Here is a 20,205-nt window from a genome sequence, read left to right as displayed (position 1 = left end):
ATAATGGGATGAGGTTGCATACAGAGGGAGAGAAAGTAGAGGAGAGAGGAGCTCAGTGCATCATGGGAAATCCCCCGGCAGTCTAGGCCTATAGCAGCATAACTAAGGGATGGTTCAGGACTACCTGAGCCAGCCCTAACTATAAGCTTTATCAAAGAGGAAAGTCTTAAGCCTACTCTTAAATGTGGAGATGGTGTCTGCCTCCTGAACCCAAACTGGAACCTGGTTCCACAGGAGAGGAGCTTGATAGCTGAACGCTCTGGCTCCTAGTCTACTTTTGGAACCACAAGTAACCCTGCATTCTGGGAGCGCAGTGCTCTGGTGGGGTAGTAAGGTACTATGAGCTCTTTAAGATAAGATGGTGCCTGACCATTAAGAGCTTTGTAGGTAAGAAGAATGATTTTTTCTGGATTTTTATTCTGGATTTTACTGGAAGCCAATGCAAAGAAGCTAAAACAGGACAAATGTGATCTCTTTTCCTGGTTCCTGTCAGAACACGAGCTGCAGCATTCTGGATCAGCTGAAGAGTCTTAATGGACTTTTTCGAGCAGCCTGATAATAAGGAATTGCAGTAATCCAGCCTAGAAGTAACAAATGCATAGACTAGTTTTTCTGCACATCTGTCTCTATCTCTATCTGTATCTATCTCTGTCTCTATCTATCTATCTCTATCTGTCTCTATGTATATCTCTATCTCTCTATCTGTCTCTATCTCTCTTTATCTCTATCTGTGTCTATCTATCTATCTCTATCTGTCTCTATGTATATCTCTCTATCTGTCTCTATCTATCTCTCTCTATCTGTCTCTATCTATCTCTCTCTATCTGTCTCTATCTCTCTCTCTCTATCTTTCTCTATGTATCTCTCTTTATCTATCTCTCTATCTGTCTCTGTCTCTATCTAGCTAGCTGTATCTATCTCTCTGTCTCTATCTATCTATCTCTATCTGTCTCTATGTATATCTCTATCTCTCTATCTGTCTCTATCGCTATCTGTCTCTATGTATATCTCTCTATCTGTCTCTATCTATCTTTCTCTATGTATCTCTCTTTATCTATCTCTATCTGTCTCTGTCTCTATCTATCTATCTGTCTCTGTCTCTATGTATATCTCTATCTCTCTATCTGTCTCTATCTCTCTTTATCTCTGTCTGTCTCTATCTATCTATCTCTATCTTTCTCTATGTATCTCTCTTTATCTATCTCTATCTATCTCTATATCTGTCTCTATCGCTATCTGTCTCTATGTATCTCTCTCTCTCTCGCTCTCTCTCTCTATCTGTCTATCTGTCTCTCTCTCTCTCTCTCTCTGTCTCTCTGTCTCGTTCTGTCTTTCTGTCTCTCTCTGTCTCTGTCTCTCTCTCTCTCTGTCTCTCTCTGTCTCGTTCTGTCTCTCTGTCTCTCCCTCTGTCTCTGTCTCTCTCTCTGTCTATCTGTCTCTCTGTCTCTCTCTCTGTCTCGTTCTGTCTCTCTGTCTCTCTCTCTGTCTCTGTCTCTCTCTCTGTCTATCTGTCTCTCTGTCTCTCTCTCTTTCTGTCTCTCTCTCTGTCTCTGTCTATCTGTCTCTCTGTCTTTCTGTCTCTCTCTCTCTGTCTCTCTGTCTCTCTCTGTCTCTATCTCTGTCTATCTGTCTCTATCTATCTATCTCTATCTGTCTCTATGTATATCTCTATCTCTCTATCTGTCTCTATCGCTATCTGTCTCTATGTATATCTCTCTATCTGTCTCTATCTATCTTTCTCTATGTATCTCTCTTTATCTATCTCTATCTGTCTCTGTCTCTATCTAGCTAGCTGTATCTATCTCTATCTGTCTCTATCTATCTATCTGTCTCTGTCTCTATGTATATCTCTATCTCTCTATCTGTCTCTATCTCTCTTTATCTCTGTCTGTCTCTATCTATCTATCTCTATCTTTCTCTATGTATCTCTCTTTATCTATCTCTATCTGTCTCTGTCTCTATCTAGCTAGCTGTATCTATCTCTATCTGTCTCTATCTATCTATCTCTATCTGTCTCTATGTATATCTCTATCTCTCTATCTGTCTCTATCTCTATCTGTCTCTATGTATATCACTCTGTCTCTATCTCTCTCTCTCTATCTGTCTCTATGTATCTCTCTTTATCTATCTCTATCTGTCTCTCTCTATCTAGCTAGCTGTATCTATCTCTATCTCTGTCTTTATCTGTCTCTGTCTGTCTCTACCTGTCTCTATCTATCTCTATATCTATCTCTATATCTGTCTCTATCGCTATCTGTCTCTATGTATCTCTCTCTCTCGCTCTCTCTCTCTGTCTATCTGTCTATCTGTCTCTCTCTCTCTCTCTCTCTCTCTGTCTCTCTGTCTCGTTCTGTCTCTCTGTCTCTCTCTGTCTCTCTCTCTGTCTGTCTCTCTCTCTGTCTCTCTCTCTCTCTCTGTCTATCTGTCTCTCTGTCTCTCTCTCTGTCTCTGTCTATCTGTCTCTCTGTCTCTCTCTGTCTATCTGTCTCTCTGTCTATCTGTCTCTCTGTCTCTCTCTGTCTATCTGTCTCTCTGTCTCGTTCTGTCTCTCTGTCTCTCTCTCTGTATCTGTCTCTCTGTCTTTCTGTCTCTCTCTCTCTGTCTCTCTCTCTCTCTCTGTCTCTCTGTCTATCTGTCTCTCTGTCTTTCTGTCTCTCTCTCTGTCTCTGTATATCTGTCTCTCTGTCTCTCTGTCTCTCTCTCTGTCTCTCTGTCTCGTTCTGTCTCTATCTATCTATCTAGCACAAGCCTCAAGCCCAGAATTGACATGTTCAGCCTGACTGCTGGTCAGCCTGTGTGAACAGTGTTGCAGGATGTGCAGTAATGAACTTGACCATCGTTGTGGCTGAGAGTTGATGTCTTTTTAATACGATTTATTCTAGAGTTTTATTCTAGACACCAGACGTACGGATGTGTTATCCAGTGATCCAGAGATTAGGCGTGAAGGTCATAGCATCCAGAGGAGAGAAGGAGTAACAATGACAGGTGATATAAAAGGGAGTAGTTGTGCTTATTATCCAGTCACCATGTGTGCTTATTTGAATTCATCATGTTTTTTTTATTAATCTGTTCCTGGCACGTACATTATGGCAACAGATTATTATTCCAGTAATATAACCTGAGAAGGTTTCATTACTGTCAGTCGTCCTCAGCGGGCGGCGCCACGCCTCCCTGCAGCAGCTGCAGGGGAGAATTTGACTCTGTGTGAAATGTTTAAATACCTCTCCTGTGGAGGAATAAATTACCTTTCTGAGCCATTTGAGATGAAATGGCCTCGTTCCTGCAGGTCGAACGACTCACATGACTGGAGCAAATAACTTTTACACTTTCACTGTTATTTATCAGTTTTCTACCAACAAGTGTCAGTTTTCTGACTCTGCTGCAGTGGCCTTTTTTTTTTCTAACCTATTTATTTTAAGCCTTGTCACACAATAGGTTTAAAAAGTCGGAGACAACAACAACAACAAATTGGTGCCTTAATCTCAGGCTTTTCTTGATCTCTTTAACAGCTGCAGCTCAAGTCTTAGAAAGCTGAACATCAGTCAGGTTCTCTGATCTCTGCAGCGCTCCAAATCTGTTACAGAACTGATTTTAAAACTGCTACTGGGTTACGAATCACTAAATATTTTAAGCTACATCTCTGATCTTCTGAGACAGAATCAAACAGACCTCTGAAGTGAGCCGGCACTGTGGCGTCACAGTACTCAGAATTCAAAATAATGGGAATGAATTGGATAGATATGTCATAAAACAAAAAAATATTGATCCAACGTGGACCTCTTCAAAATCTGACCTAATGTTGTGGTGGCAGCAAAATCAATACAAGTCTCCTGTGTTCATTAATTCGTCACTAATAGAAAAAGTACTTTTTAACTTTGAATAAGACTACGAGCCAAAGAAGGCTGCACAGTCTGTGATTACACCACCTTCGCACACCTCTGAGGTTTACATGTCACTCTGCAGCCACAGTGTTGCTCTTGTGTTTGCAGAGGTTCCTGGACGGAGGAACGAGCGTTTCTACGACTGCTGTAAGGAGCCGTACCCTGACGTGACCTTCACCGTGGTGATGAGGAGGAGGACGCTCTACTACGGGCTCAACCTCCTCATTCCCTGCGTCCTCATCTCCACCCTCGCACTCCTCGTCTTCCTGCTGCCCGCCGACTCTGGAGAGAAGATCTCCCTGGGTGAGGACTTCAGCTTAGTGTTCGTTTTGTCAGCCTTTTTAAAATTTAGTCTCAATCCTGTGTCAAATGTCCTTGTTAGTTTTTGTCGTATTTAGTCCACTGTATACTATTTTTTTAATTCAGGTTTTAGTTGACTAAAGGTCTGGGTATTTTAGTCTAAAGCAAATCAAATGTATTTTAGTCTAGTTTTAGTCATTAACCATCATTTTAGTCTTTTCTAACCCATTAGTATAATTTTGATTAGCATTTTGGTCGATCTGCTCAAACCAAAATAGAGATATTTATCATTTTAGTCTTTAGTTCACTCATCTCACATATAGATAAAATGTTTAGTAAAATCTGAGCATTAGCTTTGTTGTCATTTTTATTGCAAAGGAGACATTAACTTACCTCAGTTCCCCATGGTCAGTTCATAGTGTTTTTCCAGAAATCTTATTACCACATTGCTTTCTGTCCAATATAATTAGGCACTCTGTTTTTATCCCTCACTGTATTTGAAATGGGGCCAAATATCTAAGCGCCTCTTTCTCCCGAGCATGTTGTGTTCATCACCAGAGTTCACTTAACCTTTTCCTCGCGCACCAGGCGTTGGCCCGGGCACCCAGTATTCAAAGCACAGGAAGAAAAAAACGCCGCTGAACGAACAAACCGTTCAAATGGAAATTTCAGTTTACTCCCTTAAAGGCGATGAGCACATTTAAGATCAAAAAACATTTTTTGCCATTCAAAGTGATTTTTTTATGTTCAAGGAGTCGTGATTCTTTTGTCTGAACAATTACAGACAGGTTTGAAATAATCTTACATGTGTTTGAGCTTTAGGAAGTGACAATATGAGGCTATACTGTTAGCTCTTAAACTGCTGGATGACACAAGTTTGTTAAAATAGCAGGGACAGGATGATTTGAGCCTGAAGACCTGGGGGAAGATGAGCCAGATATGCATCAGCGAAATGATGTGACATTATGCATTTCAGACCAGAAACCATCAGGTCATGCTTCTATGAATGGAAGACAGACAGGATTCAACTCCTATTTGTGGGTTTGGACAGAGCAGTAAGAAAAGTACAAAAATGGGAAGTCCATACATCAGGTGGCACGAGACATTAAAGAGATACTTTGATATGACACAAATAGTTTCACAACTAAATGCAATTAAATGTTGGGACCTGGCATATGAGTTTGCCTGATGAAATAACATTGATGTCCCCGACCCCCATGTTACCCCTCGTATGGGCCAAGCTGAGAGTCCACTTTTGTTGGAAAGCCATATTTTGAACAGTTTATTTTAGATCTAAATTGATTTCCCCCGGGACGCACCACATCCTAAAATACATGTACATATTTTAGTTGGAGACATTACTGTCATGTCCTCACTTTAAACACACCTCAAGTAAAAACCGGCTCAACTCACCCGCTCTCCCCTATCAAAATTCCCAGACACGTCAGTTCCCTCTCAGGCTTCGTTCACACTGAAGCTGATGCTTAAAAGTTTCCTTTCCAGAATAGATCGATATTTTGTTTCTTCGTCCTTCTTCAAACCAGTTAAAATAATTCACCTGGATATATTTATACCAACAACTGCTGCAGAGTGTGGCTTCAAACTGTGCCAGAGATACTGAGGTGGCGCCTTTTCCCAAGCTTTGGCTGACAGGAGGCCCACAGACTCTGTGAAACCCCTGTATTAGATGCTTTCAATCAGTGGCCCCCCTTTTCCTGGCTTGTGATCCTTTAAAACAAAGCAAAGTCAACTTTTTATAAACGGTTGCATGCTGTGCAGTAGAAGCTGTGAGCAGTTCAAAGATGGAGTGGAAAGATTTTTCTAGTCTCAAACAATCCAGTATTTCTCAAAAAAGCAAATGTTATTGAAATATATATAAAAAAAAAAAGCTTAATTGGAGGTGACATGTTTATTTTCTTCTTTCCAAACTCTTTCACAGCTTTGCCTATCATTGCACAGCAACTTAGCCTTATCTTGGAAGCCCTTAAGTGGGATCTGGTCTCCGGGTCGGGAGCCGCTGCTTTAAACCATCATAAGGATTTACTCTGCTTACTCAGACAGTCTGACAGCGGTGCGGGCTTTGTTTTGGAGGGTGTATTGACAGTTATTTGTTATTTATTACTCTAAAAGTGTACTGTGGAGATGAATTGGGCTTTAGAAACAGTAGGTGGGTTTCCATGCACACGGTTTTTGTATTAAAATCTGGTGGAGTGGAGTTGCGACAATATAAAAATAGGAGTTGAAGAAAGTGATTTAAACATCCACTGAAGGGATAAGAAATTGCGCCAGAGGAAAATATCCAATGTGTGTGGAGCGATGAGGAGACTGTAACCTTCCTCACATCCTCCATCTTGTTTTCTACATTGTTTTTCCCCCTTTGAGCTTCGAATGGCGCTCATTTAATTACAACGTCCCGTTGCTCCCTCTTCTTCTCATACATTAACTCTCTCAGACGTGGGTTAAAATGTGCGCTACATTAGATTGAAACCTAGATGATGACCCCATTTCTTTCTACAGAAGAAATAGTCCGTATCAAAGCTTTCCTCCAGTGTGTTTTAAGGATTATCCAGAATAACAGGGACACTGATTCTTGAAAGACAGGTTCGTTTTCAGTGATGTGAACAGACTGATTTCTCTGAAGCCGAGCAAACAAAACTGAAACCACAACCAGTAGAGGTAAATAACAAAGAAAGCTCTCGTCCGAACTGTGTTTGGTCTGTCGGGCGGCTGCAGGAGGTATTTCAGACGGCTGTTTCCTCTGCTGAGCCTTCAGGTTATTAATGCCTCTGAGTCAATACCCATCAGCCATGAAACATCCCGAAACAGGAAGTTACAGCTGAGATCAGATCCAACGTCTCTCAATGGAAATTTAATTTAAACACTAAACCTCAAACCTGAATGTCAACAGAGCCTTTAGTCTTCACCTGTCCACCTTCAGCTGAGTGACAGGTACAGAGGCACAGGACGCTTTACAAGCTGTAACAGTTTAGAAAGTAAAGCATGTGATAAAATATACTGTACAAGGAGTTTATTTGAAGTGTGTTGAAAGAAAATGATGAGACTAAACAGGATACACACCCCACCAGAAAAAGTGAACTATAGCAATATAAAGAGATTCAAAGACACACTTTAAAAGATAATACTTAATGCACGTTTGTGTGTTTATGTGCTTTTGTTGTTTTTATTGATCCAGTGCTTTTTGTTAGGAAGCTTCAGGAGAAACAGTAGTGGTGTGAAAAATCTTTACCCCCAGACAATGTTGGTAATTACAGCGTTAAAGCTTATTGTGACCTCACAGGAGGTTTACCCAGAATTCATTGTAAAAATGTTAACTGCAGAATCTCTCCAGAAATAACCGGTATTCTTACGCTGTAATGACAGACCCCAAGATTTGATTATTTACATCATGTGAGCATAATGATTCCACCTGAAATTAGATTGGAACACATGGTGCCGGTACAAGGCAGCACCTCAAGATGAGCAAGGAGGCATCTGAAGAGCTTTTAGATGTCACACTCTATAGTGTTTGTGCAACACAGACGGGTGTTGGGCGGCTGCCAACATAAAGTTACCACATGGCTTTCGGGAAGCCCTATTTTTCAGGGCAGGAGGGTTCACACACATAAATGTGCCCGTCTGTGTCCAAAAATATACTATCAGTACATTTCAATTCATGCGGAGAATATTTAGCCTGGGACAACAAAGAAACAGAGACAATATTTACTGTTGCAGTGGGTTTTTTTTATCGCCCTCCATCGGAAACAATAACAATAAATTGGTATTTGTATGACTTTGTTAAACAGAGCAGACCTAGGTTGTATCTCATGATAATTAGTAACATGCCCACAGTGTTGGTGTTAGGGAAACAGCTACTCTAAACACAGCCCGCAGTGCTCCAGCTTCACTGTTGTTGTGCCGAGTTGTCCGCAGCTCGTGGGACTTTTGGATAATTTATCACCGTTGATGAACCACAAAGAATATTATATCGTTTTTAAATAGCCGGCTACTTGAAATAAACCCGTGAGGAACCGCGACGTGCAGGCAGCTGTCAGCAGCGCGGCATGCACGCAAAACTCACACAAGACTGGTTAATGACAGGGGCGAGAGAGAGAAGGGTCTTCAAAAAGCCTCAGTTTAGCTGGAAATGTACAGTGTAAGTTGAGTGAACAGAGACTGCAGCTCTGCAGCTTCTCAAGATTAAAGCAGAGCTACCGTGTGTCACCCCCCCCCCGGCTCGCAATCACCGCACACAAAAACACACATGATTTCACTATCAGTCGACCTGTAAATGTAAATCCTTAGTCGGGGACAGCCCTAATCTTTTCCTTAACCTACGTAAGTAGTTTTGACCAAATTGCAAAGGTTCACAAAGTTAACCACGTTTCAATTTAAAAGTCTAACTAAACATTGTACTCTTTACTACAGATTCAGATTAATCAACAAATAAATTATCATGTAATATTATAGATTAGGATCAATTTAAAATTCACAAGCTACCCAAAAGATTATACAGCATAGTAGTTGAAGTGAGCTCTACCTTTACCAGCTGCAACATTTAAATGGGCCACTCTGTTTAAGGAGTTTCTTTAATTTTGCCACTTTAACTATATTTTCATGCTAATTCTTTTGTATGGTAACTTTGGTACTTTTCAACTTGGACCTTATTTTCCCATGTTTGTGTCTATGTGAAACAAAAAGTCCACATTGATTATTTTTAGTTATGTTACGTAAGTTACGTGAGTATCGTTACTCAACTGACTTAACTTTTTCGTTATGTTTTCCTAAACTTAACCAAGTACTTTTGGTGCTCGAACGTAACCAAATTGCAACATTTCACCAGGTTACGCATGTGCTTTATAACAAGAATTTAATCTAAGTCAGCCCTATACATGCAAAACAACGCTAAATGATACCCAGGGCGTTAAAAAGCGACGTCGTGGGGTCTTGTCCAAGAGTTAATTTGTGATGAATTGGGCGTGAGAGCGTGTTGTAAGTTACTTCCTCTTTGACAGAATTTGAACATTTTTAGACCTTTAGTTTTATGTACCAGTACAGCCGCTTGTGTTTAGACACATTTAACATTTAAGACCTTTGCCTTCTTTTGTTGAAAAAAAAAAAAGATGTTTCCGTATTTGGGTACTGAACCTCAGGCATCGCATTGGCACTAGCATCAAAAACTTTCAATCAGTACCCTGTACTGTATTAGCCAAGTCCAGTCCAAGTCAAGTTCTCAGCGTTGTGACCGGCTTGAGTCCACATCTAAAGAGTTGTTTTCATGTTGTTTTGGTTTTCCAGGTTTCAATGCGTCTGACCCTGAGAGTTCTGCCTCCACCCACAAACCAAAACGCGTCATCACTTTCTCAGTACAATCCACACACCCTGCCGTCTGTGAAGTAAAGTTTAGTTTGGTTATCTCACGTTTTTAAAGGAGGGATGTAGAGACGCTTCAGAAGTCACTGGTGCCCATGAAATCTCCTCCTCTCTAACTTCCAGAGGGTTTGGCAACACACACCACACAGAATCATATCATTGTGTTCAGTCCAGGGGATTCATCCTTCCTTTATAGAACACACATCCAGTTATAGCTTTCTTTTCACCGTTCCTGCCTCCAATTTTCTCCAAACCTGAACTCAGCAGCTGTTAACAGTGGCCGCTGCCAACACCCAGCTCGTACATGTAGAGCTAAGGGAGTAAGTGCTGCTGGAGCCAGTTATCAAACAAAACTTTTTATTGCAGATGTAATTTACTGAGGAAATTATTTTCATGTTGAAAACTTCATAGAAAGTAAACACGTGTGGTGTGATTGCGGTGGTTTTGTGATATTCTTGCATAATTATGATGCACATTCCTTTGATTGATCGCTGGAAATGAACCACAATATGCTAAGGAACATCCATTTTTTTGTTTCCCTAAGGTATAAATATTAATTTTCTCTCTCTGCAGGTATCACGGTGTTGCTTTCTCTGACAGTCTTCATGCTGCTGGTAGCTGAGATCATGCCGGCAACATCTGACTCTGTTCCTCTCATAGGTGAGACCCTCACTCTTGTTGGTCATCCCTCCACCACCTGAGAGTCTCTTCCTTGAATCACTGAAAGAATAATCACATAGGTGTCTTCTTCAAGATAGATGAGCTACATCTCTCCTCACTTATATTCTGTTGCTCAGCTCCATCAAAGATGCCTTCTAATAGCTCCAAATCCAAACATATGGATGGAAAGTAACTTAAGTTATGTACTAAAGTACAATTTTTGATACAATTGAGGTACTTGTTTTTTCAGTATTTCAATTTTATGTTACTTACTACTTACTAATACTTCTACTTTTGCTAAATCTGTCAAAATCTGCAAGCACATTTTGGAGTGGCCTTTTATTGTGGCCAGTCTAAGGCCTTTTATTGTGGGCAGCCTAAGGCACACCTGTACAGTACCCATGCTGTCTGATCAGCATCTTGATATGCGTGGGGTGGATTGATTATCTCTGCAAAGGAGAAGTGCTCACTAACACATATTCTGACAGATTTGTGAAACAATATATGAGAGAAATAGGCCTTTTGTGTACATGGAGAAAGTCTTAGATCTTTGAGTTCAGCTCAGGATGAATGGGGGCAAAAGTGTTGCATTTATAATTTTGTTCAGTGTATAATCGAACATGAAGGTTGACGTAATATAACAGATCAGCTTTTTTGATCAGTTCACAAGCTACCCAGCAGATAAAGTACGTATATAAAGTAGTTGAAGTGAGCTCCACTTTTACCAGCTGCAACATTTAAGTGAGGAAAATTCTGAAATGGGCCAATCTGTATAATGCATACTTTGATTTTGGCACTTTAACTATATTTTGATGCCAGTTCTTTTGAAGGGTAACTTTGGTATTTTTCAACCCGGACCTTATTTTCCCATGTGTCTTATTGGGATGGACCGATGGAGGCTGCGGTAGACTAACAGCTACCATGTTCTGCAAGGTAAAATTACTGTTTTTATTAATGGAGTCTGGTGGCTTTGACAAGAGCAATATAGTAAATGTTTTTGCTTAAACAAAAAGGATCTTTCTCTTTAAAAAAAAAAAGTTCTCTCTCTCTCTGTAGGGATGCTTTCCATAATGTCAAACACTTGTCTTGCCTGTCTGCAGCAATAGGAAACACTTTAGTGGACGCACTTTGATGGGGTGCAATTGCCTGCAAGGATTACGTTTCAGCCGAGTTTCACTGCTGCCAACTGCTGCGCACTGACTCACTACTGGACCAGTTCCAAAAATGTCCCAATTAGTCACACTGACACAAAAAGATGGGAATATAGGGTCGAAAAACACCAAGGTTACCTTTTCAGGAATTATTTGAATGCAGACTTTTACTTGTAACAGAGTATTTCTATACTGCAGTTTTGCTACTTTGACTAAAGCACAAGATCTGGGTACTTCTTCTGCCACTGACCACATGTGACATCCTCTGTATTTAACACATGTAGAAAAATGCACACGAGATATTGTGGCACCCAGTCTTCCCACAGTTTGGACGTATTTACTGACATTAAATGACACAGTATGTAAATAAGACAACTTTAAATTTACAAGTTTTCTTCCTCTTTTGTCGGGGGCCTCTGGGTGGAGTCTCCAGGTCAAGCTCACACGTCCCTGTCCACTGAACACTCAGAGACAAAACTCCTGTCAGGACTGCTAATAAGTAGACCCTCTGACGCTCCTCTTGATAAAAATGTCTAAACAACAGTAAATATAAACTGACCTTTGTGTTTCAGCTCAGTACTTTGCAACCACCATGGTGATCGTGGGTCTGTCGGTCATCGCTACAGTTCTGGTTCTGCAGTATCATCACCACGACCCTGACGGAGGACACATGCCACAATGGGTCAGTCATTCCTCCTCCTGTCCTCTTCACTTCCTTTCAGCCTGTTGCCACAGTGTGTGTGCTCACTGCTCCATGTGGAGTCTAATATGGTTTTGTTCTTTCTGCCCAGTCAGCTTTAATGAGCCTCAGGTCCTTAACGAGCTGCCGGCCTCAACAAGCTCTGAACGAGCCTCCCTGTGAGAGCTGATTGGACGTTAATGTGTTCATCCAATTTATTTATTCTGCACCAACCTGCAGCTTAAAGAAAAGTGCTGAAACACATCTAGTTATTGTAAGACACACGCAGCCTTGCTGCACCGTCTTCGCGGGGACCCGTCATTGATATAATGCATTCCCCTAGCCCCTTACACTAACTTTAACCATCACAACTGCACGCCTAACCTTAACCATAACCCTAATTCTAACCTGAACCTGAAGGCTTGACCCTCAAAAAGCCCTTTAAAGTCGTGGGGTCCAGCATTTTGTTTCCAACAAAGCTGTCGGACCCCACAAGTATAGTGGAATCCCTGTTATTAGACCCCATGAATGTAGTAAAACAAGCACACACACACACACATGCACACACACTCTGCCCACTGTGCAAATCTGAACAAGTGAAATTCCATTATGCTGGGATTTATTTTGAAGGACAGAGCTCTTACCTTAGCTGTGTGTGTGTGTCAGGGTTAGGGGGGGAGGTGACCGCCCCGCTCTGACGTGTGTCATGAATGTGAAAGTTCCCGCTGAGGAAGAGGAGCGGTGACCGTCGAGCCGTGAAGGTGAAGCTGTGAGGCTAAGAAGGACAAGTGTGTCTCATTTAGCTTCGCAGCAGCCGCCACAGAGAGCAGACAACCTTTCAACAATGTGAAACATAATAAAAAATAATTATAATAATATTAAAAATAACATATACAGAAAACTTAGTTTTATATTAATATATATATATATATATTTATTTATTTATTATTTAATGTCTCATAATCAACTCCTTTTACATCCAGCTGCTGTTGGAGAATATCCACTATCATTTTTTAATACTTCTATTAAAGTACAAAGAAGTAAAAGTAGTAAAATCCAGAGGTGTGATGTGATGACTTTAGACTCGACTTGGCAAAATCAAAACAGACTTCCAACTCGACTTTGACTTTAACACCAATGACTCCTGACTTCACTTGGACTTGAGCCTTTTGACTCGAACTGACTTGATACCTTCCCCAAGCCCAAATATAAGTTATGATATAAATAAAAAACTGTGCGCAGCACATCAACACTTTTTCAACATTTAATTCATGAAATTACACGACCTTTGTGGTGTAAATGCACGTGTACAAGTAAAAGTACTGCAATCAAAATATTATTTACTTCATGAATTCTGTAGAATAATATTATTAGATTAGATTATTTTGTTAGTTGCTGATGAATCAATGTGTTTACTTTAATATTGCAGCTGGTAAATTACTTTAAATACTGCTGGCCTGTCAATCTCCCCCCAGGATCAATAAAGTCTTAAATGAACCTGTTTATATTTTGTATTAATAATCTGACTGCAAAGGATCCATCCAGTAACTAAAGTGATCAAATACAGTAAATGTTGTGAGAATGAGTAAAACATATATTTGTCTCTGAATTGTAGTGGAGAATAAAGTAGCATAAAATGGAAATGGTCCAATAAAGTACAATTACTTCAACATTGTACTTAGTACAGTACTTGAGTAAATGCGCTTCCCCTCTGCACTGCAGTCCCTGTCACTGTGGTGCTTGGATTTGTTTTGACACTTCAGATATTGGACTGCTGACCTCTCAGTCACACGTCGCTTCTCTGACCTTTTAGCCAATGCGTTCGCCAGCACAGGATTAAAATGAAATTTTACAAAGTGTAAGGAAAGAAAGTGGTGCAGAATAATTCACTTCCACTCTGCACTAACTCAATTATCTTATTACAGCAAAATAGGTGAGAAGGGTGGCAATCTGGTGTAGAGTGGTGTACAGCGGACGCATTTCAACGACCCAATCAAGTCTTATTTTAAAGGCTCACGCACAATGAGCCTCATGCAAGAACCACTCATATCCAAGTGGCATGTAAGAGCGATTTAAGATAGTTTGTAACTAATTTCCTCTTCAGTAGGCACAGAATTCAGGAGTGGTCCAGTTATGTCGTACAGAAACATATAGTATGTCTGTCGCCACTCGTTTGACGTGACAATCATAATAATGAATGAATATGAAGTGAAATTAAAAACTTGCTTTATAGCATCTAACTTTATGTCAAAACGTTTGTAATATTAAAGAGGTGGTATTCTGCTCATTTTCAGGTTCCTCATCTTATTTAGAGTTTGTACCAGAGCAGGTTTACATGGTTATATTTTTGTCATACTGCACATTTCTGCAGTTCCTCTTTTCAGCCTGTGTTGAAGGCTTCGTTTTAGCTATGGAGTGATACATCTCGTCTCTAAATGATCTTTGTTGGGAGCTGCACATGCTCAGTTCCTAGTTAAGGACTACTAGCCAATCAGAAGCAGAGAACGGCGGGTCAGCGAGAAGCCGGTAAACGGCTCGGGTTCAGCCGTGTTGCCGACCGGCTCGGCAACATGGACTGGAGCGAGAGTTTCAGAGCGGTGAGTTATTAATCTGTATCCATAAAGTTTTAACTGAGCTCTGTCTCTACATCACAGGAACAACTTTCTGTCCACTGACTGCCTGGAGGGTAGCTAGTGTTTGGAAGGGAGAGGAGAGCTGTGTGCTGCAGCTCGCTGTTTCTGAGGGCGTGTCGGACTAAAAAGCATAATACCACTTCTTTAATATTTTGAGTCTCTAATACAACTACTGACTCTGCTAAACTTGTTGTGTTGTTTTGGTCTGCTGATTTCTGCTTTGTTTTACTCGCTGGTCACATTGTTGTGAAGGAAACTTGCCCTCAGATGGAACAGAGGCAGCCTTTAATGGCAAATCTCAGGAACGTTCACCTCCTCTTGAGCTGGTGGCTTTCATCAGGCTGAAACGAGGGATTTAGTTCGATCAAAACCTCACAGGAAAAGAAAGAGAAGATTATTTTATACAAAAGGTTCTTGTTTTTGGTTTTTAGTAGAACTGAGGATCAAACCTCAGTACTTTTCTGTACCAACCAAAATGTCTCAAACACCGTTTGCCACTGAATGTGTTTTTAGATAATCTTATTTACTTATTCTTTGATCAGATAGTTCCTGTTTATAATCAGAATTTAGTTCAGTTTTTTTTCAATATCTAACATTTCAGCTTTTTCAGGAGTGAAAAAATGTTATGATTAATCAGTGTTTCCCACAGGATCTTAAGAGACTATGGTGGGTGGGCCTCGGACCCTTTTGGGGGGTTGGGGGGTATGCCCCCTCGGAAGAAAGATTTACTCAATTTTAAAGTTAAATGCAATTATTTGGTGCAAAATTAAATGTACACTTGTGCTCTAATAAACTATTTAACCATAAACCCATTGTATAGCTATAAATAGTGATGACACAGCAACAAAAGTCAACAAATTTATTTTTATTTTATTATGTTTTTCCAAAAACCCTGAAAGAACAGAAAATATAATAAGTAACTTCCCTAACATTTTATTGTTGTTGTTTTACTTTTAATGGACACATGTAATATGTTTTATACTTTCTGTGAATATAATCCAGTTATTCTTATTTCCATCCTGACGCCTTATTTTGAAAACTGGACGTTGTCACATGTGTTTCCTCCTTTGATAAATAATGTTGTATGTGGTTCTCGTCCGGCGTAACATGAAGACTTCACAGCCTCTCTTCATACTAAAGAGACAAACTGACAGGATAAAGTCTCTAACCTGCCTGTCAGCTCGCTCTGGGCCGCTTCACTTACCGTAAAGGCTGGAATACCTGTGCACTCCACATTTAGGTGCGGCTAGTTTAATCTCCTTCTCACAGACGAGAGACAGAAACAGTCCGTTAAGGTTACCGTAGTTAACGTTACCTCAAAAGAAAAGTGGTCTAGTCGGATGCCAACGCGTGCGAGCTTACAGCAGCGCCCACAAAACACAATGTTAGAGGTCGAAACGTTATTATTAGATGTGTCAAACTATTTCCGGTTCATTTTGAGACTATGGCGGCCGCCATGGTCTCGTTAATTAATGGGAAACACTGTTAATGTTCAGGCAATACGTCTGTGAACGTTCTCAGTCATCCACATCCAGGTTGTAGTTATCCAAAGAGGGTTAAAGTCAACAGCAACTGCTTGAAGATACTTGAAGACATTTTGTCTGTCAGATGATGGACGAAACGTCTTAAAGTATCATCTACCTCTAATCTTCTAGTCCAGTTATTATCCAGATATTCAGGCAAAGACAGCAGAGTTTATGTTCAGTGTGTCTCGTTCTTTAAACACTAACTCGTGAGCAGAATGTCTGATGTTCAACGTTTGGGTAACCAGAATAAGTTATTTTCTTACCGTGGCAGTTTTGAGTTACTGTTTTGTTAGCGTTACAAATAAAGTTAAATTCAACAATGATTCAGTGTAGGACAGCCAGCGAGAGTCCAATGTGTCTGAAAAGAAACTGAGAGGACAAGAAAGAGAAGGATGGAAGGAAATGGAAGAAGGGATGCAAATGCAAGTACACTAAAAAGAAACGAGAAGGGGAAAATATAGAAGCTAACACTGAAAAGTAAAGACAGGAAGAGGACAGAAATGGATCATACAGGAAGAAGACAGAAGTGTCGGTGAACTTGTCCTTGACGTCATTGTCCCTCCAGATGAGCCACAGGTGACCAGACTGAGGCAGAAGCCTGTTGGTGGTCTGACGGATGTTCAGACTCTCAGACGGTCAACAGTGAAGAGTCTGACAGCTAAATATTTAACGAACTGAGAGTGAAGTGAAATATCGGACTGTAGGAGAAGATTTCCTCTGAGAGCTGAGCAGGATCCAATTTACCCATGCTCTATTTTTATCTGCTGCACACACACACACACAAGCTCATATCTTCCTCGTGTAAATGCAGATTTTTTCCGCATAAACACGTTTTTGCATAAATGAATTTTAATTAATTTGTTTTTATGTAAATATTTTGTAAAGTCAACTTTCAGATAATTACTCTTCTTCTTCTTCTTCTTCTTCAGCAGCAACTAGGTCCAAAGCTCAATGCTGTTAATTGTTTTACCAGACTTTTCTTTCCTCCTGTCTTCTTACACTGTGTAATGAAATAAAAGTGCACAACCTGTTTCTTCTCAGACCTGTTTGATCCATAATCACAGATACCAGAGCTGCAGATTCCATAAGTCTTGTTTCAAACTTAAAGTGTTGGTATTCTGCTTTTTGACTTTTCCACTCTCCTTTATTGAGTTATAAACATTTTTGTGCTGTAACAGGTTTGCAAAGTGAAAAAGCCCAAAGGGAGTTCCCATCTCCCACAGAAAACTCTGCTCTGAACTGAAAACAGCTCGTTTGGAGTCCAGCCGCTTCCCTTTTTGTAAACATGTCTTGACAACAATTAAAGGGATTGTCATGGGATTTTGTAAAGACATCATAGTTCCCAGAGGACGAACCCTCATGAATTTGGTGTTCCTCTGATTTTTACTTGATCACTTTAGAGCCACACAGAAAACGCCGGTCATCTTCCTGACTCCCAGCAGCCTTTGCACAGTGAGCTTTCATCAGGAAAGATGTTGTTCTTCCCCACAGGTTGCCCTAACATTACAGTACATCAGCTGTTTTACTCTATCAGCTGTTATCTTATTAAACAAAATGTGATTTAGCATCAGCCTGTGTAATTATTACTCATGCTGTCTGCAAGTCAAACTGCTCCTCGTGGACATTAAAGCTTTATTACACTCTACTCCAAAACTAATTATGTGATTTGGTTTCTAAATGGATCATTTGTAAATTACTTAGTGTCAGTTCTGGTAATAATTTCCTTGATATCCAGTGTGACATCTTTAACAGCAATAAGACATTTTGGTAAATGAATCCATTTATCCTAACAAATGTGAAATTTTGGCAAACATTTGTATCGTTACTCACTGAACATCAACTCAATTGCAGAGAAATTGATTGTAAACAAGAATACACTCTAACTACAACCTTACTTCTTCTTCTTCTTTTACTTCAGACCCGTGTGATTCTGTTGAACTGGTGCGCCTGGTTCCTGCGGATGCGGCGTCCTGGTGAGGCAAAGGTCCGTCTGGCGTGCCACAATGCCGCCAAGCGTCGTCGCGGCAGCCTGTCCAGCCTGGAGCTCAGCGTCAGCCAGGGGTCTCTGCGACACCCCCCGCAGGTGACCAACGGGAACCTCCTGTACGTCGGCTTCCGGGGCATGGAGGGACTGCACTACGCCGCACCCGCCGAACCTGAGCTCCTCTGTTCACGGCTGGTGGGAAGCGGCTTGGCCGGGGAGGAGGACGTGGTGAGAGCAGGGGGCGGAGCCAGAGGACGAGGCGGAGGAGCGGCAGGGGGCTCCACTCTAGAGGCAGAACTGAACCAGATCCTGGAGGAGGTGAGGTACATTGCCAGCCGTTTCCGTGGCCTGGATGAGGAGGAGACGGTCTGCAGCGAGTGGAAGTTTGCCGCAGCGGTGATCGACCGGTTGTGTCTGGTTGCGTTCTCACTCTTCACCATCCTGTGCACCATCGGTATCCTCATGTCGGCTCCCAACTTTGTTGAGGCCATTTCCAAAGATTTCTTCAACTGAGGAGGTGGAGACCCTGAGATCAGCTGTCTTTTTATATTACTGTCAACAAATCCCATGTACAGACCCAAAGCAACAACATCTGTCCCTCAGCAGTGTGACTTCCTGTCTGTGGCTCTCAGCCCCGAGCCCATTGGTTCCTACTGAATATATAGTTTCATTTTTAATGTTTTATCTTTGTCGTACACGACTACTAGCCTGGTTCCAGACCTTTAAATCGTTCCCCACTTCCTTTTTGTCAGTGATTCAGTTATGTTTGGTGTTGTTCTCAGTGATGGTCGTTTCCCTGCGCTGGAAAAGCAGTTGAGGCAGACAGAGTTGTAAAGGGAAATATACTTTATGGACCCTCCCAACAAACGCAGGGGTGTTCTAGATCAATGGCAAGTTGGAATAGATAATCGGCCCAAATGATCCTGTAGTGTGATGGGTTTATGGATGTAATCTTAAAGGAGACCAATTAAACTGCTTTTCCAGTCCTATATTGTAGTTCTGTGACTCCTGTATGGCAGCTTTGCATGATTCAAACTTCAAAAAAAAAAATATATATATATATATTTTATAGTTTTTTCATGCAGGCCTTCACTTCAGCCTCTGTCTGAAACAAGCTGTAGATGCTCCTGTCTCTTTAAGGCCCCTCCTCTCAAAGCCCACTGTCTTCTGATTGGCCAAGACCTGAAGAATGTTACCAGGCTGTTGTTGCTGGGCAGAACAGGCAGACTGAGCGTTCAGAACAGGAGGAAATCTGAGGTTTTTGCTCACAGAGATTTCTTTTAAATGCTTTAACCTCATTATTTGCAGCTTTGGTCACGTTTAACATGAACATCCAACATTGTAACATGAATAAGGCATAAAATGTGGAAAAGCATAATCGGTCTCCTCTAAGGTCACTGACTGTAAGGCCAGGAATCCGCTGACTTTGGCCACGGCACATTACGGCTGCGCCACGGTTTTGATGCGTCCATGGCTCGGCGTCAACGTCCACTGGAAGCGTCTCAGCAGCGGAGCGTGCGGCCTGCACCACGTCATTGACTTGAGATAAATTTGTCCTTTTCGTGCTTCTACCTTCTTCACAGCTCCCTGCGACCTCGTTTCGTTCTGTCAACTTCAGGCTGCATTTCCCACAGGGAGCATTTCAGAATCAGAGCGTTCATTTTACTGACATGTTTAGATTTTGTTGATTTGGTAATCAGTGTCTGCATTTTGTGCTTCCACTACCGTGTTAATTGCTGTTTTACAATCGGAAGTCTCTGCAGGGTGTTTTTATTTTGAAAATTGACCGGATTCTCTCTGCCGTTCTGTGTCCGACTTCCTGCCTGGTTCGATCTGCTCTGTGCAGTTTGACACGGCTAACGGCAAAAATAGACCTGCTACCTGGGACGCGCTGCGGCAATTAGCTCCAGCAACCGCGCCGCTGCCGGAGTCGGTGGATTTTAGGGGTGACTCCTTACCTCAAACCTGCAACAGCCAATATGAGAGAGAGCTGACTGGAAAGGGTCATCAGTGTGTCGTGT

The 20,205-nt window shown here is 41.3% G+C and overlaps 1 protein-coding gene across 1 annotated transcript in view; it reads left to right on the top strand.

Annotated features, from left to right (window-relative positions):
* Positions 1-19,173, top strand: part of LOC123961510 (neuronal acetylcholine receptor subunit alpha-7-like) — a 41,342-nt gene extending 22,169 nt beyond the window's left edge. The window contains exons 4-7 of the mRNA XM_046036979.1: positions 3,944-4,184; positions 10,125-10,211; positions 11,935-12,044; positions 18,119-19,173. Of these exons, the coding sequence (XP_045892935.1) occupies positions 3,944-4,184; positions 10,125-10,211; positions 11,935-12,044; positions 18,119-18,697 (1,017 nt within the window). The 3' untranslated portion in view covers positions 18,698-19,173. The remainder of the gene's footprint in view (positions 1-3,943; positions 4,185-10,124; positions 10,212-11,934; positions 12,045-18,118) is intronic.
* The last annotated feature ends 1,032 nt before the right edge of the window (positions 19,174-20,205 follow it).

Source organism: Micropterus dolomieu, linkage group LG22 (genome assembly GCF_021292245.1).
Source record: "Micropterus dolomieu isolate WLL.071019.BEF.003 ecotype Adirondacks linkage group LG22, ASM2129224v1, whole genome shotgun sequence".
NCBI lineage: Eukaryota > Metazoa > Chordata > Actinopteri > Centrarchiformes > Centrarchidae > Micropterus > Micropterus dolomieu.
The sequence above is the reverse complement of the archived record's forward strand: the minus strand, read 5'-3'. Positions and strand labels throughout refer to the sequence as shown.